Source organism: Heliangelus exortis, chromosome 3 (assembly GCF_036169615.1).
Source record: "Heliangelus exortis chromosome 3, bHelExo1.hap1, whole genome shotgun sequence".
In the NCBI taxonomy this organism is placed as follows: Eukaryota; Metazoa; Chordata; class Aves; order Apodiformes; family Trochilidae; genus Heliangelus; species Heliangelus exortis.
In genome coordinates this window covers 114171986-114187633 of record NC_092424.1, presented here as the reverse complement: position 1 = coordinate 114187633, position 15648 = coordinate 114171986, and the positions used below count along the sequence as shown (strand labels likewise).

The 15648-nt window shown below is 59.6% G+C and overlaps 2 protein-coding genes across 5 annotated transcripts in view; one reads left to right on the top strand and one right to left on the bottom strand.

The window, feature by feature from the left end:
- Nucleotides 1-1357: 1357 nt before the first annotated feature.
- CHRNA2 (cholinergic receptor nicotinic alpha 2 subunit) lies at nucleotides 1358-8454 on the top strand. Its single transcript, XM_071742346.1, has 6 exons — nucleotides 1358-1754; nucleotides 2915-3081; nucleotides 4607-4651; nucleotides 4964-5073; nucleotides 5754-6846; nucleotides 7418-8454. Exons 1-6 carry the CDS (start codon nucleotides 1505-1507, stop codon nucleotides 7541-7543), a joined length of 1791 nt encoding a protein of 596 aa, XP_071598447.1. The 5' UTR covers nucleotides 1358-1504; the 3' UTR covers nucleotides 7544-8454.
- A 789-nt stretch (nucleotides 8455-9243) lies between these two features.
- PTK2B (protein tyrosine kinase 2 beta) overlaps nucleotides 9244-15648 on the bottom strand; it is a 44701-nt gene continuing 38296 nt past the window's right edge. For 2 of the 4 annotated variants that reach the window (XM_071742304.1, XM_071742307.1), the window contains exons 26-31: nucleotides 14402-14437; nucleotides 14120-14147; nucleotides 13733-13779; nucleotides 12467-12610; nucleotides 11277-11357; nucleotides 9244-10296 (exon numbers count right to left, since the gene is read on the bottom strand). In XM_071742304.1, coding sequence (XP_071598405.1) covers nucleotides 10081-10296; nucleotides 11277-11357; nucleotides 12467-12610; nucleotides 13733-13779; nucleotides 14120-14147; nucleotides 14402-14437 — 552 coding nt within the window. In that variant the 3' untranslated portion in view covers nucleotides 9244-10080. Of the gene's footprint in view, nucleotides 10297-11276; nucleotides 11358-12466; nucleotides 12656-13732; nucleotides 13780-14119; nucleotides 14148-14401; nucleotides 14438-15648 lie in introns of all 4 variants that reach the window. The other 2 variants (XM_071742305.1, XM_071742306.1) reach the window with 1 other exon arrangement.

The window sequence follows — 15648 nt, the reverse complement described above, 5'->3', positions numbered from 1 at the left end:
TATGGATGGATGGATGGATGGATGGAGGGAGGGAGGGATGGATGGATGGAGGGATGGATGATGGATGGAGGGAGGGAGGGAGGGATGGATGGAGGGATGGATGGATGGATGGAGGGAGGGAGGGAGGGATGGATGGAGGGAGGGAGGGATGGATGGATGGATGGATGGATGGATGGATGGATGAGGGATGGATGGATGGAGGGAGGGAGGGAGGGAGGGATGGAGGGATGGATGGATGGATGGAGGGAGGGAGGGAGGGATGGATGGAGGGAGGGAGGGAGGGATGGATGGAGGGATGGATGGATGGATGGAGGGAGGGAGGGAGGGATGGATGGAGGGATGGATGGATGGATGGAGGGAGGGAGGGAGGGATGGATGGAGGGAGTGGAGGGATGGATGGATGGATGGATGGATGGATGGATGGATGGAGGGGATGGATGGAGGGAGGGAGGGAGGGAGGGATGGAGGGATGGATGGATGGATGGAGGGAGGGAGGGAGGGATGGATGGAGGGAGGGAGGGAGGGATGGATGGAGGATGGATGGATGGATGGAGGGAGGGAGGGAGGGATGGATGAGGGAGGGATGGATGGATGGAGGGAGGGAGGGAGGGATGGATGGAGGGAGGGAGGGATGGATGGATGGATGGATGGATGGAGGGATGGAGGGAGGGAGGGAGGGAGGGAGGGATGGAGGGAGGGAGGGAGGGATGGAAGGAGGGATGGAGGGAGGGATGGATGGAGGGATGGATGGATGGAGGGAGGGAGGGAGGGAGGGATGGATGGAGGGAGGGATGGATGGATGGAGGGAGGGAGGGAGGGATGGATGGAGGGAGGGAGGGATGGATGGATGGATGGATGGATGGATGGATGGATGGATGGATGGATGGATGGAGGGAGGGAGGGATGGAGGGAGGGAGGGAGGGATGGAGGGAGGGAGGGATGGATGGATGGATGGATGGATGGATGGATGGATGGATGGATGGATGGATGGATGAAGGTGACCTCAGGAGGATCCCTCTTCTCAGAAGTGAATGCTCCTGGGGAAAAAAACCACCCCCCAGAGGCTGCTCGGAGCAGCTGAGATGTTTCCCCCTCCCTCAGGACACAGCTTTGGGTCAGGGAGGGCAGAGGATGGGTGGAACCAGCTCATTCCTGGTCACCCCAGGAAGGTTTTGGGGTCTGGGCTCTGCCATGAAGCCCAGCCTGGGGACAGACCTGGGCTCCTCAGTGCTTTAACTCCAGGGTCTGGCTGCCACCAGCACTGCCCAGAGTCACCACCCGGGTGGCAGCTGCTTGTGGTGGCACCTTGGCCCAGCTCCCACCTGGGGACTGCTCTGAGGGCACCACGGTGGGGACTGTCACCTCCTTTCCCTGGCTGGTGACACTGCCACTGCCTTTCCAGGGATGAAATTTGGGGCTCAGCAGAAGACCCTGGAGCACGCAGCCCCCCCCCAGGCCTGGCTGTGTCCCTGCTGAGGGTCTCCAGAAACCTCCAGCTCCATCCATGGCTGCTCCAGAGCTCGCTGACAGTGGGGGACACACGGGACACCCCACGGGAAGTCCCCTCTGGTGGCTTTTCCTGCTGAGCCTCTTCTCCAGACACCTCCTCAGCTCATCTCCCGGTTCCTCCTGGGGGGCTTCACCAACTGCTCCAGGCAGGGGGGCCAGAGGGGCCAAGGGGCCAAGGAGGATGGGGCAGCTGTCCCATGGCATCGTCCCCCTCCTCGTGTGGTGCTTGGTCACCTCCCAGGCAGGTGAGGACAGCTCTGGCTTCCCCCAGGGTGCCCAAATTTCCTTCCCCTGGGTGTCCCCCAGGTGGGGACCCGGGGAATCTGGGGATGGGGACAAGGAAGGAGCTGTGGTCCACGGAAAACCAGTTGTCTCCCAGTTTACCCCCCAGGCAGCCTCCCAGCATCCCCACTCTCCAAGCTGGCTCGGTGCCCTCCACCCCACAGCACGTTAGGATGGGGCTGGTGGCCTTCAGAGCACCTTGACACCACCCAGATGCTTGGGTGGGGGGGTGGTCTCCCTCTGGGTCCTCCCCTCCCCTCTAGGGGATGTTCCTTTGGGACCCCGAATCCCCCCTGTGCCAGCTGGAAAGGTTGGAAGGATGGAACAAGCCTGGATTTTGCTCCCACCCCCTCGTCAACACCAGACCTCCCAGCACAAGCTGGGCACCTGGCTGCTCCCTTCCCCTGGGATGGGACCCTCAGAGCTGCCCCAGCACATCAGCCCTGGCCAAAACACAACAACAACAGCAAGAAAGAGAGAGAACTGATAATAAAAAACTCCCCTGGCCTGCTGGGGAGAGCTTGGCAGGGCCCTGGGACACGGCATGGGGAGGGCAGAGCCCAAAAAGGGAAGCTTTTTGATGGAACAGCACCAGGCAAAGGTCTCCCCCTCCTCCCTCCCTCCCTCCCCTCCCTCCCTCCCTCCCTCCCTCCCTCCCGTCCTCCCTCCCTCCCCCTCCTCCATCCCTCCTTCCCTCCCCTCCTCCATCCTTCCCTCCATCCCTCCCCCCTTGGCATTCCTCACCTTGCTGGTGGAGATTTATGGAGCTCTGCAGAAGGCAGGATGGCCAAGGACACAGCCTGGGCTCCCCAAAGGTGGTCACCAACATTTTCCACGGAGAAAGCTTCAGGCTCATCCCAGCCCTGCCCCCAACCCCAGGGGGGGTTGCAGAGATCCCAAGGACCAAAGCTAACCCCAGCGTCATAGAGCTGCACCAGTAAGCACCAGTAAGAGCAGCTGGAAGGGACAGGGAGAAGGCTCTTGGCCACCCAAGGGTGGGATTTCTCAGGTGTGACCTCACACCCTGCCTTGGGAGGAGCACAGGGGGGTTCAAGGGGCTCGGTCCCCAAAAAGGGGGGGGGTTTAGCACCTCAGCCCAACCAAAACATGTTCCCCATACCAGGGGGGAGGTCGGAGGGTCGCCGGAGGGACCATCCTGGCAGCCACGCTGAGGATAGGCTCTTCAAACACCTCTTCAGTGCCTACAACCGCTGGTCACGCCCCGTGCCCAACACCTCGGACGTGGTCATTGTCAGGTTTGGGCTCTCCATTGCACAGCTCATCGACGTGGTGAGTGCCCCATCCCACCCCATCCCATCCCATCCCATCCCATCCCATCCCATCCCATCCCACCCCATCCCATCCCATCCCATCCCATCCCATCCCACCCCATCCATCCCATCCCATCCATCCCATCCCATCCCATCCCATCCCATCCTATCCCATCCAATCCCATCCCACCCCATCCCATCCCATCCCATCCCATCCCATCCCATCCCATCCCATCCCATCCTATCCCATCCCATCCCATCCCATCCCTGCTGCCCTTTCACCAGTTGGTCCTACTGGTGTGGCTGGGCAGAGCCTGGGGACACTGCTGGGATTCTCATGGGCCTTGGGTCCCAGCAACCTCCTGCCCATCTCCCCCAAGACAGAACCCCCCACCCCAATGAGCAGTGGGGGCTGTGGCCTCCTCTCCATCCCAACCCCTCCCTGGCAGCAGAACAGCACCCAGGAAAGCTGCAGTTCTCCAGCCCTGCCATGGCCTTCACCCCCAGCTGCCCACCCTGGGGACCTCTGGGCTGTCTGTCCATCCATTCCTCACTCATCCCTCCTCTGCACACCCAGCTGCCCTCCCATCCATCCAGAGAATCATGGAACCCCTGACTGGGTTGGGTGGGAAGGGACCCTAAAGGTCACCTCATTCCACCCCCTGCCATGCCCAGGGACCCCTCCCCCCAGCCCAGGGGGCTCCAAGCCCCATCCAAACCTGGGCTGAGACACTGCCAGGGATGGGGCAGCCACAGCTTCCTTGGGCAACCTGGGCAACCAGGGGCTCAGCACCCTCACCCCAAGCAATTTCTCCCTCACATCTCAGCCCCAGCTCCCCTCTCCAGCTCACAAACCCTTCCCCCTTGTCCTATCCCACTCCAGCCCAGCCAGGACATCACCTTATTCCAGGCCACCACTAACCCATGGCCCACACCTGAGAATCACAGAATGCTCATGGCTGGAAAGGACCTCTGAGATCACCAAGTCCAACCAAACAATTTCTCCCTCCCTCCCTCCCTCCCTCCCTGCCCAAGATCTCCTCTCCATCTCCCCTCTCCCAGCTGCAAACCCTTCCCCCTCGCAGGGTCCCATCCCTCCAGGCCCTTGTCCCAAGTCCCTCCCCAGCTTTCCTGGAGCCCCTTCAGGCACTGGAAGGTGCTCTAAGGTCTCCCCGTTGCAGCCTTCTCTTCTCCAGCCTCAACACCCCCAACTCTCTCAGCCTGGCTCCAGAGCAGAGCTGCTCCAGCCCCTCCCAGCAGCTCCAGGGCCTCCTCTGCACTGGCTCCAACAGCTCCGTGTCCTTCAGCTGATGGGGACCCCAGCACAGGACGGGTCCATCACGGTGTCCCCACACTCCCCATACACGATTTCTTGCTGCCATCTAGTGAGCAGATGCCTCCAAGTCTCTCCTTGGATTTCTCCTGGTTGCTTCCAGGAGCTGAACCGCCCCGAGGTGGAAGGCAGGAAATGTTTTGAGGGGTGACAGAGATGGGACCAAACCCTCTCACTTTCTGCTCTCACCTCTCCCTCTTTCCCACCGCAGGATGAGAAGAACCAGATGATGACCACCAATGTTTGGCTGAAGCAGGTAGGAGCCTCTTCCCACCCCAGGGCACGGGCAGGGGGATGTCAGGGAAGGATTTAAAGGCTTCCAGGCTGGGTTGGGTGGGAAGGGACCTCAAAGCCCACCCAGTGCCACCCCTGCCATGGGCAGGGACCCCTCCCCCAGCCCAGGGGGCTCCAAGGAGCAGCATCCAGGGCAGAGAGGTCCTGTTGGATGGGGGTTGGTGGCATCTCCATGGTGTTGTCCTTGTGGGTGATGCTGCCAGGGGAGGAGGCAGAGGAGGTGTTGGGCAGCAGGGTCCCCCCTGACACCCCCTCACTGCGTGTGTCCCTCCAGGAGTGGAGTGACTACAAACTGCGCTGGGACCCGGCAGAGTTTGACAATGTCACCTCCATCCGGGTGCCCTCTGAGATGATCTGGATCCCTGACATCGTGCTCTACAACAAGTGAGTGATGCTGCCCAGATGGGGCAGCCCGAGGGCCATGGCCAAACCATCCCACCCATCCCATCCCATCCCATCCCATCCCATCCCATCCCATCCCATCCCATCCCATCCCATCCCATCCCATCCCCATCTCATCCCATCTCCATTCCGTTCCACCCCATCCCATCTCCATCTCAACCCATCTCCATCTCATCCCATTCCACTCCATCCCATCCCATCCCATCCCATCCCATCCCATCCCATCCCATCCCATCCCATCCCATCCCATCCCATCCATCCCATCCCATCCCATCCCATCCCATCCATCCCATCCCATCCCATCCCATCCCATCTCGTCCCATTCCACTCCATCCCATCCCATCCCATCCCATCCCATCCCATCCCATCCCATCCCATCCCTTCCCATCCCAGTAACTCCCAGGTGCTGCCAGTCCCCACGGACCTCCTACCCCTCATCCCACCCACCCATAGGATGCAAATCCACCTGCATCCCTCTCCCCACGCCCGATCCTCATCTTCCCACCCATCTCCATGCTCTGGTTGGTGCCGGGAGGATGAACCCAACACCACGCAGGGCTGGGTGATGGGGCCACAGCCTCAGATCCAGACTCCTCACACCAGCTCCTGGTCCTCGTTCCTGCTGGGAACCCTTCTTCTATCTTCCTCTTCCCACCCTGCAGCGCTGACGGGGAGTTTGCTGTGACCCACATGACCAAGGCCCACCTCTTCTCCGACGGGAAGGTCAAGTGGGTCCCACCCGCCATCTACAAGAGCTCCTGCAGCATCGACGTCACCTTCTTCCCCTTCGACCAGCAGAACTGCAAGATGAAGTTCGGTTCCTGGTCCTACGACAAGGCCAAGATCGACCTGGAGAACATGGACCACCACGTGGACCTGAAGGATTACTGGGAGAGCGGCGAGTGGGCCATCATCAACGCCGTCGCCACCTACACCTCCAAGAAGTACGACTGCTGCTCCGAGATCTACCCCGACATCACCTTCTTCTTCGTCATCCGGCGCCTCCCGCTCTTCTACACCATCAACCTCATCATCCCCTGCATGCTCATCTCCTGCCTCACCGTGCTGGTCTTCTACCTGCCCTCCGAGTGCGGGGAGAAGATCACCCTCTGCATCTCCGTCCTGCTGTCCCTCACCGTCTTCTTGCTGCTGATCACGGAGATCATCCCCTCCACCTCTCTGGTCATCCCCCTCATCGGGGAGTATCTCCTCTTCACCATGATCTTCGTCACGCTCTCCATCATCATCACCGTCTTCGTCCTCAACGTCCACCACCGCTCGCCCAGCACCCACACCATGCCCCGCTGGGTCCGCAGCTTCTTCCTCGACTTCATCCCCCGTTGGCTCTTCATGAAGAGACCTCCAGCTCTTCCTCCCCCCGAGGGGACCCCCGCCCAGTACGACCTCCCCGGGACCAGGCTCAGCACCTCTCGTTGCTGGCTGGAGACCGACGTGGATGACAAGTGGGAGGAGGAAGAGGAAGAGGAAGAAGAGGAGGAAGAAGAAGAGAAGGACAAGACCTACCCCACCCCCCTGTCCCGGGAGGGCTCCAAGGGCACCCGGTGCCAATACGGCTGCGGGCACCAAGGAGGGAAGATGCCGGGGGGCTCGGCCTCCCGGGTGCCCCCTGAGGGGGAGGAAGAGGAGGAGGAGGGCTCAGCCCAGGGGTTGGTGTTGTCCCCCAGCATCCTGAAGGCCCTGGAAGGGGTTCAGTACATCGCCGACCACCTGCGAGCAGAGGACGCCGACTTCTCGGTGAGCGGGTGCCCCCCAGGCTGGCCTGGGGGGTGACGGGGGCTCCTCCACCATGGCTGATGCCTTCTACCACTTGTCCCTCCACGGAGGGGTCGGTCCCCTGGGTGCACCCCTGGGTGCTGAGGACCCAAAGCTGGGGAGAAGATCGACCACCACCCGCTGGGGGATACCCAGTCCGTGGGGTCCCTTGATGGTTCCTCCAGCTCCTGCTGGCTGTGGGGATGTTGGAGATCCTTCTTCTGCCCTTGGAGAGCAGAGATGGCCCAGCCTGCCCTGCTGGGCCCCTGCTGGGGTGCTGCACCCCTGCGTTTAGCCAGGTGGGATTCAGGCAGAAAACCCTGGGTGGGATTTGCCCTGCCCTGAGCAGCTCCCCTGGAGATGTCCATCCCCCCCCCCAGGGGTCCATCCCTCTCCCAGCCCTCCTTCTCCAGGGATTTCCCAAGGCATCTCCTCACCCCCAGCCAAACAGCAGAGGCAGTGGAAGCCTTGGGTGGTCTCCTAACCCTTTGGGGGGGGCGAGGGGGGGCAGTGAAGCCCCCGCTCCCACTCATGGTCCCTCTCCCCCCGGCAGGTGAAGGAGGACTGGAAGTACGTTGCCATGGTGATCGACCGCATCTTCCTCTGGATGTTCATCATCGTCTGCTTGCTGGGCACCATGGGGCTCTTCCTCCCTCCCTACCTGGCAGGGATGATCTAGGGGCCGGTGGTGGGGGATGGCAGCAGGAGATGCACGTTCCCTCCTCCCAGGGAGTGGGCACCGTGGTGTCCACATCCGGCAGGACCCTCGCCCCTCCTTAGGAGGAGACGGCTGCAACCAGAGAGGACTCCCAGGATGGAAAATGTTGGGTGAAACCATGGCTGTGCCATGGGAGGGGAGGGCCAGCTGCCTGCCTGCCACCCTGCAGGTGGTGACAGCCATCAGGAGGCCATGGTGCAGCTTCTCCATCGCTTGAGTGCAGGCTGGAGGCATCTAGGAGGGGTTTCTGCTTCCTAAAGCTGCTGCGAGTCCAACCCCAAAACCAAGAGCTGCATCTGGTTGAGTTTCCAACGAGCTGGGAGAGAAGGTGGCACCTCTCAGAGATGCTGTAGGGGAGATCCTGACTGCAGTGGGGCTCAGGACCATTGTTGTGCATGGTGTGGGCCGGGTGACAGCTCTTCAGATGGTCCATTTCACCCCAAAACGTGGGTGGCTTGGAAGGGAAAGACTGGGAGAACCCGAATCCTCCTCTCCATCCCCTGTCAGATCCCAACCCCCCTGGCTCTGCTGGGGCTGCAGCCCAACCTCTCATATCCAGCTCCTCATGGCCAACTTCTCTACACTCCCAAGGATCCGGGGGTTCAGGACATTCCTCCTCTCCCGTGCTCTAAGAGACACCAAGTTTTTCCCCCAGTGTTTTCCTCTCCTGGAGACCCCCTCATCATGGTGCTGGACACAGGCTGAGGGGTTCCAGAGAAATCCTTCCAGGAGTGAAACGCTCCAGAAAAAAAAGGGTGCCATGGAGGGAGATGCATGTCCTGGGGGTGTTGGGCAGCCCTAGACCCCCCAAAAAGGAGGGGAACCCATTTCATGGCTGTGCTGTCCCTCATAAACCATTTCCCAGCAGCCTCCACCAGGGTTTCGTGATGGGGTTTTTGGAAAGCAAAGGTGCAGATCCCTTCAGCAGCAAAGGGGGGGGCACAGGACAGAACCATCAAATTGTTGTGGTTGGAAAAGCCCTTTGAGATCATCAGCTCCAACCAGCAACCCCCACCCCATGTCCCTCATCCCCACATCCCCAGGGCTTTCTCTGAAACCCCTCCAGGCATGATGGGGACTCCAGCCCTGCCCTGGGCAGCCTGGGCCAGGCCCTGACAACCCTTTCCAGGGAGAAATTCTTCCCCAGCTCCAACCTAAACCTCCCCTGGCACCACTTGACTTGTGCCAAAAGTTCCTCTTCTCCCATCCCTTGTTCCTTGGGAGCAGAGCCCGACCCCCCCTGGCTCCAACCTCCTCTCAGGGGCTTGCAGAGAGCCACAAGGTCTCCCCTCAGCCTCCTCTGCTCCAGGATCAGCACCCACAGCTCCCTCAGATGCTCCTCACAACTTCTCCAGCCCCTTCATCTTCTCCAGCCCCTTCCCCAGCTCCATTCCCTTCTCTGGCCACTCTCCAGCCCCTCAATCTCCTTCTGCTCCTGAAGGTCCCAAATCTGACCCCAGGATTTGAGATGAGGCCACCCCAGTGCCCACCAAGAGGCCACCAAGAGGAGTTCAAGATCCTGGTGTGGGTTGTAGGATCTGTGGGTGGGAAATGGGGCAGGCAGCAGAGCCAGGGTGACCCCAGCAGCTCTACTGGGGTTGTTCCCACAAGAAGGACACGTCCCTGGGGCAGGGGGGGTGACACAAGGACAGGCACATCAGGACTTTGCACATGGTTTATCTCAGCCAGGACAAACAGGGGGTGGGGAGGTGCTGGGGAAAAGCCCAAACCGTGAGGTCTCCAACTCAAAGCCCAACCCCGAGGTGCTTCTGACCTCCTCACTCACACCAGAGCAGCTCAGGATGGGGGGGGATCAAAACAACTCATCCAAAGGTGTCCTCTGTCCTCCTGGGTTGTGTCCCCCAAAGCCACAGCCCCAGAGGGTCCCAGCCCTCCCCTTGCTCCCCAGGGCTGGGGGATGGACACGCTCCGGCCACCGGTGCCAGACCCGGCTCCTGTCCTTAAATAAATTCCTGTGTACGATGTCCCTGTGGCCACCACCGTGGTGGCACCTGGGATGCCAGCTCCCCCCGGCCACAGTGTCCCCCCTCCCATGGCTCCCGGGGGTCAGGTCCCCGTTGTCACGTGCCACCCACTGTCCATCTGTCCTGCGGAGGGATGGAGGGATGGCCACAGGGAGCTGCTGGCTGAGCCTGAGGGATCTTCAGGCACCCTTGGGGACATCCAGGTCCAAGGGACGAGGCACCCAGGTGACTTCTTCCGAAGCCAGGACTTCACAGCCTCCTTCAGAAGACCGACGAGACGATGCTAAAGCCAGGAGGAGAGGGGGGACAGGGAGGGCGGGATGGCGAGGCCACGGGTGACACACAAAAGCCAGCTCCTCCACAACCTTCTCCTCCCATCTCCACGATGGAAGTGGGGTGGTCTCTCCTCCTCCTCTTCCTCCTCCTCTTCCTCTTCCTCCTCCTCCTCCTCCTCCTGGTCTCTCCTTCCCCACCCCCTTCTCCTTCCATCTCTCTCCTTCCCCTTGCCTCCCCTCACTCCACGCAGAGTTTCACCAGGTTGGCCTGGACCTTGGCTTGGTCCACGGCATCCAGGAGGTTCTTGGCATCCACGGCCAGGGTGTGGGAAGCTGTCAGCATCTGCCTCTTGCACTCCTCGCTCAGCGAGGTGACGGCGTTCTGCTGGGCCAGCCTCATCTTGGTGATCAGCTCTGCCAGGTCCTTGTTCAGCAGCTTCTGGGTCCCCTCGATCTGACCAGGACACACAGAGCTTAGGGATAAAGGTACCACCCAACGCCCAAGCCCGTGATGGAGCCCCCTCTCCTTCCTCCCAGGGACCTAGATGAGGAGTAGGACATGTTGGGAATGCTCCCATCATTGACCCAAGGACCCAACGGGAGAGTAGGGAGTGCTGGAAGTGCTCCCATCATTGGGCCAAGGACAGAAATGAGGAGTGGGACATGTTGGAAATGCTCCCATCATTGAGTCAAGGACCCAACAGGGGAGTAGAGAGTGCTGGAAGTGCTCCCACTGGTGACCCAAGGAACAAATGGAGGAGCAGGGAGTGCTGGAAGTGCTCTCACCATTGACCCAAGGACACAAATGAGGAGTAGGACATGCTGGAAATGCTCCCATCATTGACCAAGGACCCAACGGAGGAGTAGAGAGTGCTGGAATCACTTCCACCATTGACCAAAGACTCAACGTAGGAGCAGGGAGTGCTGGAAGGGCTCCCAACATTGATCCAAAGGTCCAATGGAGGAGTAGGACATGTTGGAAATGCTCCCACCATTGACCCAAGGACCCACAGTAGGAGTAAAGAGTCCTGGAAGTGACCCAAGGAACCAACAGAACCTGGAATTGGTCCCATCATTGACCCAAGGTCACAAACGAGGAGCTGGGCATGTTGGAAACTCTTCCACCATTGACCCAAGGACCCAAATGAGGAGCAGAGAGTGCTGGAAGTGCTCCCATCATTGGGCCAAGGACCCAAATGAGGAGCAGGGAGTGCTGGAAGTGCTCCCATCACTGACCCAAGGACCCAAATGAGGAGTAGGACATGCTGGAAATGCTCCCATCATTGAGTCAAGGACCCAACAGGGGAGTAGAGAGTGCTGGAAGTGCTCCCATCACTGACCCAAGGACCCAAATGAGGAGCAGGGAGTGCTGGAAGTGCTCCCGTCACTGACCCAAGGACCCAGAGGAGGATCAGGACAAGCTGGAAACTCTACCTCAGTGCGGGAGGTGGCGGGCAGGACGGGCAGGATCTCATCAACACTGCCAATCAGCTTCCTCAGGGACAGCCCCACGTTCTGCAGAGAGGGTGACAGGGTCAGGAGGGGGGTTCCAGGCAGGGGGACAGGCAAGTGGGACCTGGGAATAGGCTGGGGTTCTGAGCCAAAGATCCCTTTCCCAAGAGGGAAAAGGTGGGAGACTCTCCCATCGTTGATCCAAGGACCCAATGGAGGAGCAGGGAGTGCTGGAAGTGCTCCCATCATTGACCCAAGGACCCAATGGAGGAGTAGGATATGTTTGGAATGATCCCACCATTGACCAAGGACCCACTGGAGGAGCAGGATACGTGGGAATCTCTCCCATCAATGACTCAGGGACCCACTGAAGGAGCAGGATACGTGGGAATCTCTCCCATCATTGACCCAAGGACCCCCTGGAGGAGCAGGATACATGGGAATCTCTCCCATCAGTCACCCAAGGACCCCCTGGAGGAGCAGGACACATGGGAATCTCTCCCATCAGTCACCCAAGCATCCAAAAAAGGAGCAGGATACATGGGAATCTCTCCCATCACTGACCCAGGGACCCCCTGGAGGAGAAGGATACATGGGAATCTCTCCCATCAGTCACCCAAGCATCCAAAAAAGGAGCAGGATACATGGGAATCTCTCCCATCATTGACCCAAGGACCCACTGGAGGAGCAGGATACGTGGGAATCTCTCCCATCAGTCATCCAAGCATCCAAAAAAGGAGCAGGATACGTGGGAATCTCTCCCATCACTGACACAGGGACCCACTGGAGGAGCAGGATACATGGGAATCTCTCCCAACATTGACCCAGGGACCCCCTGGAGGAGCAGGATACGTGGGAATCTCTCCCATCAGTCACCCAAGCATCCAAAAAAGGAGCAGGATACGTGGGAATCTCTCCCATCAGTCACCCAAGGACCCACTGGAGGAGCAGGATACGTGGGAATCTCTCCCATCAGTCACCCAAGGACCCACTGGAGGAGCAGGATACGTGGGAATCTCTCCCATCAGTCACCCAAGCATCCAAAGGAGGAGCAAGGAATGCTTGAAATGCTCCCTCCTCCATCTGCAAGACCTTCCTGAGAAGGATGCTCAGTGGGAGTCCCTCATCAGACCCCTTCCCAGCTCCCTCCCCCATTTCCCCTTCATCCCTACCTTCACCACCAGGATGTAGCCCTCGGGGGGCAGGAAGCTGATCTCATCCTTCAGCTCCAGCACAGCCCTCACCAGCTCCATGACGTTGCTGTACACTGGGTCATCCCTGCGGTCCAGGTTGGCAGTGGGGGTCGGGTGGATGGACTGGGGACACGGTGGGATCCAGGGGGAGCAAGAATCAGAGAAAGGCTGAGGTTGGAAGGGACCTTAGAGGTCACCTACTCCATCCCTGGAGGTGTTTAAGGCAAGGCTGGAGGTGGCACTCGGTGCCATGTGGGGGTGTTAGGTCACAGGCTGGATTTGATGAGCTCAAAGGTCTTTCCAGCCTCAATAATTCCCTGATTCTGTGATGTCCCATGCCCAGGGACACCTCTGATCCAGCCCAGGCTGCTCCAAGCCTCATCCAACCTGGCCCTGAACACCTCCAGGGAGGGGGCAGCCACAGCTTCCTTGGGCAACCTGGGCAACCAGGGGCTCAGCACCCTCAAAATATAGAATTTCTTCCTCATGTCCAACCTCAATCTCCCCTCTTCAAGTTTTAACTTGAACACCGTAACTTGAACACCTTTAACTTTAACTTCAACACCTCCAGGGAGGGGGCAGCCACAGCTTCTCTGGGCAATCTGGTCCAGAGTCTCAGCACCCTCCTGCTGAAGAACTTCTTCCTCAGATCCAGCCTGAACCTCTTCTCCTGCACTTTCAATCCATTTCCCCTTCTCCTGTCACTGAACACTCAGGAAAAGTCCCTCTGCAGCCTTCCTGGAGGTTCCCTTCAGGGACTGGGGGGCAGCTCTAAGGTCCCCCTGAGGCTTCTCTTCTCCAGGCTGAACAATCCCAGCTCCTCAGCCTCTCCTCATGGCAGAGCTGCTCCATCCAGCCCCTGGATCAGCTTTGTGGCCTCCTCTGGACTCATCCCAACAGCTCTGTGTCCTTCCTATGGTGGGGACACCAGAACTGGACCCAGAATTTGGGGTGGGGGGTCTCACATGAGCAGAGCAGAAGGGGAGAACCAACCTTTCCCAAGAAGGGAAAAGCCCCAACACCTCTGGGGAGCCCTGGCCAGACCCATCCACCCCCCCCCCACCCCCTGCTGCTCTGGGGTCCATCTGACCCCTTTGGGGTCTTGGGGAGGGGGATCAGAAAAGTCCCATCCTATAGGGACGGGAGATGGATGCAGGATGGAGGGAGGTGATGGAAGAGGAAGGAGAGTGAGGAGATGGAAGAAGAGGCCCAGGACTGTGGTGGCCTGACCCAGGGAGGTCTTACCTGTGCCCCAAGTCTTGGAGGCTTCTGGGGGGGCCCCGTGAACTCCGCTACACCATCAGTAAGGGAAAGGAAGGAGAGTGACTCCAGCTGCTCCCAGAGATACCCAGAAATGCTGCAGGACCCATGCCACATCCCCACCACCCTGCAGCAGCCTGTCCCACCCCAGCTGTGCCACCTCCCCCTTGGTCAGACCCCCTCAGACCCCGAGACAGCCAAAGCTGCTCCCCACGATCTGGGATTCCTTTCCTGGAGGATCCCAAAGCCTGGAGAGATCCCAAAGCCCTGAGGATCCTCAGCAAAGGTTCCCCGCTCCCAGCCCCAAACTGGGTGCTCCTGGGTGGGGGGCTACAGGCAACCCCCCCACCCAGCAGAGCTTTGGGCACTCACTGTAATCAGTTTCCTTCTCTGGGAGCATCTGCAGGAGACAAAAAGAGGGAATGAGAAGCACAAGTGGTTGGAAGCAGGGAGGAAGCACCTCCAACCCTTCCCGGGGCTTCTGCTGAGGAGCTCCACACCACCAGGGCTTCATCCCCTGAAGATTTTAAGGTTATTTTCCCCACACTTTATCACCTGCCCCTGCCAAAGCAAATGAGGGTCTGTGGACACCTCAGAGAAGGTTCCCACCCCAAGACACCTTGAGCTGGCTTCTCCAGGGCCAGCACCACTCACCGGGGGAAGGTTGTTGTTCATGAACACTGTTGGGTCCTGCAGAGAGGGGAGAAGCTTTGTCAGAGGCACGGGGACAAAAAAAAAAAAAAAAAAAAAAAAAAAGGCAGAAAGAAGGGAAAAAAATTGTCCTGATTTCTGGGAGACATCACAAGAATTGATCTCTGCAGGGTCCAGGGGGGTGGGAGGGGAAGGAGCTTCATGGTCCCATCTCCATCCCATCCCACTGCTCCTCCCTGACAAGGCACCAAACCCCTCAAAGTGCTGCTGCAAAATAAAATGAAGGGGTGAGGGGAGCTGGGATTTGCTTGACTGGCTGCTGGAGCTGCTGGAATGAAAGGTTTGGGGTCTCCTTCCCAGCTGATGCATTTCTTACACGTCACCCATCTCCTGCACCCATTGCCAAAGGGTTACAAAAGCTGATCGGGGTGGAAATAAAAAATATGCCAGAGCTGCCCGAGGCTCAACGTGGTCACCTTGAAATGAAACAGCTCTGTGAGGTCCTCCTGGGTGTGGAAATAAAGGTTGGGGTGCTGGAGGAGCTGTGCCAGGACACTGGCAAAGGAACCTCATGGGGTGCTGGGGCTCTTCAGCCACCTTCATACAACCCCAAACTGGTTTGGGTGGGGAGGGACCTCAAAGCTCACCCAGTGCCCAACCCCTCACATAGGGTCGGGTCCCAGCAGCCTCCTGCCCATCTCCCCCAAGACAGAACCCCCCACCCCAATGAGCAGTGGGGGCTGTGGCCTCCTCTCCATCCCAACCCCTCCCTGGCAGCAGAACAGCACCCAGGAAAGCTGCAGTTCTCCAGCCCTGCCATGGCCTTCACCCCCAGCTGCCCACCCTGGGGACCTCTGGGCTGTCTGTCCATCCATTCCTCACTCATCCCTCCTCTGCACACCCAGCTGCCCTCCCATCCATCCAGAGAATCATGGAACCCCTGACTGGGTTGGGTGGGAAGGGACCCTAAAGGTCACCTCATTCCACCCCCTGCCATGGTCAGGGACCCCTCCCCCAGCCCAGGGGGCTCCAAGCCCCATCCAACCTGGGCTGAGACACTGCCAGGGATGGGGCAGCCACAGCTTCCTTGGGCAACCTGGGCAACCAGGGGCTCAGCACCCTCACCCCAAGCAATTTCTCCCTCCCATCTCAGCCCCAGCTCCCCTCTCCCAGCTCCAAACCCTTCCCCCTTGTCCTATCCCACTCCAGCCCAGCCAGGACATCACCTTATTCCAGGCCACCACTAACCC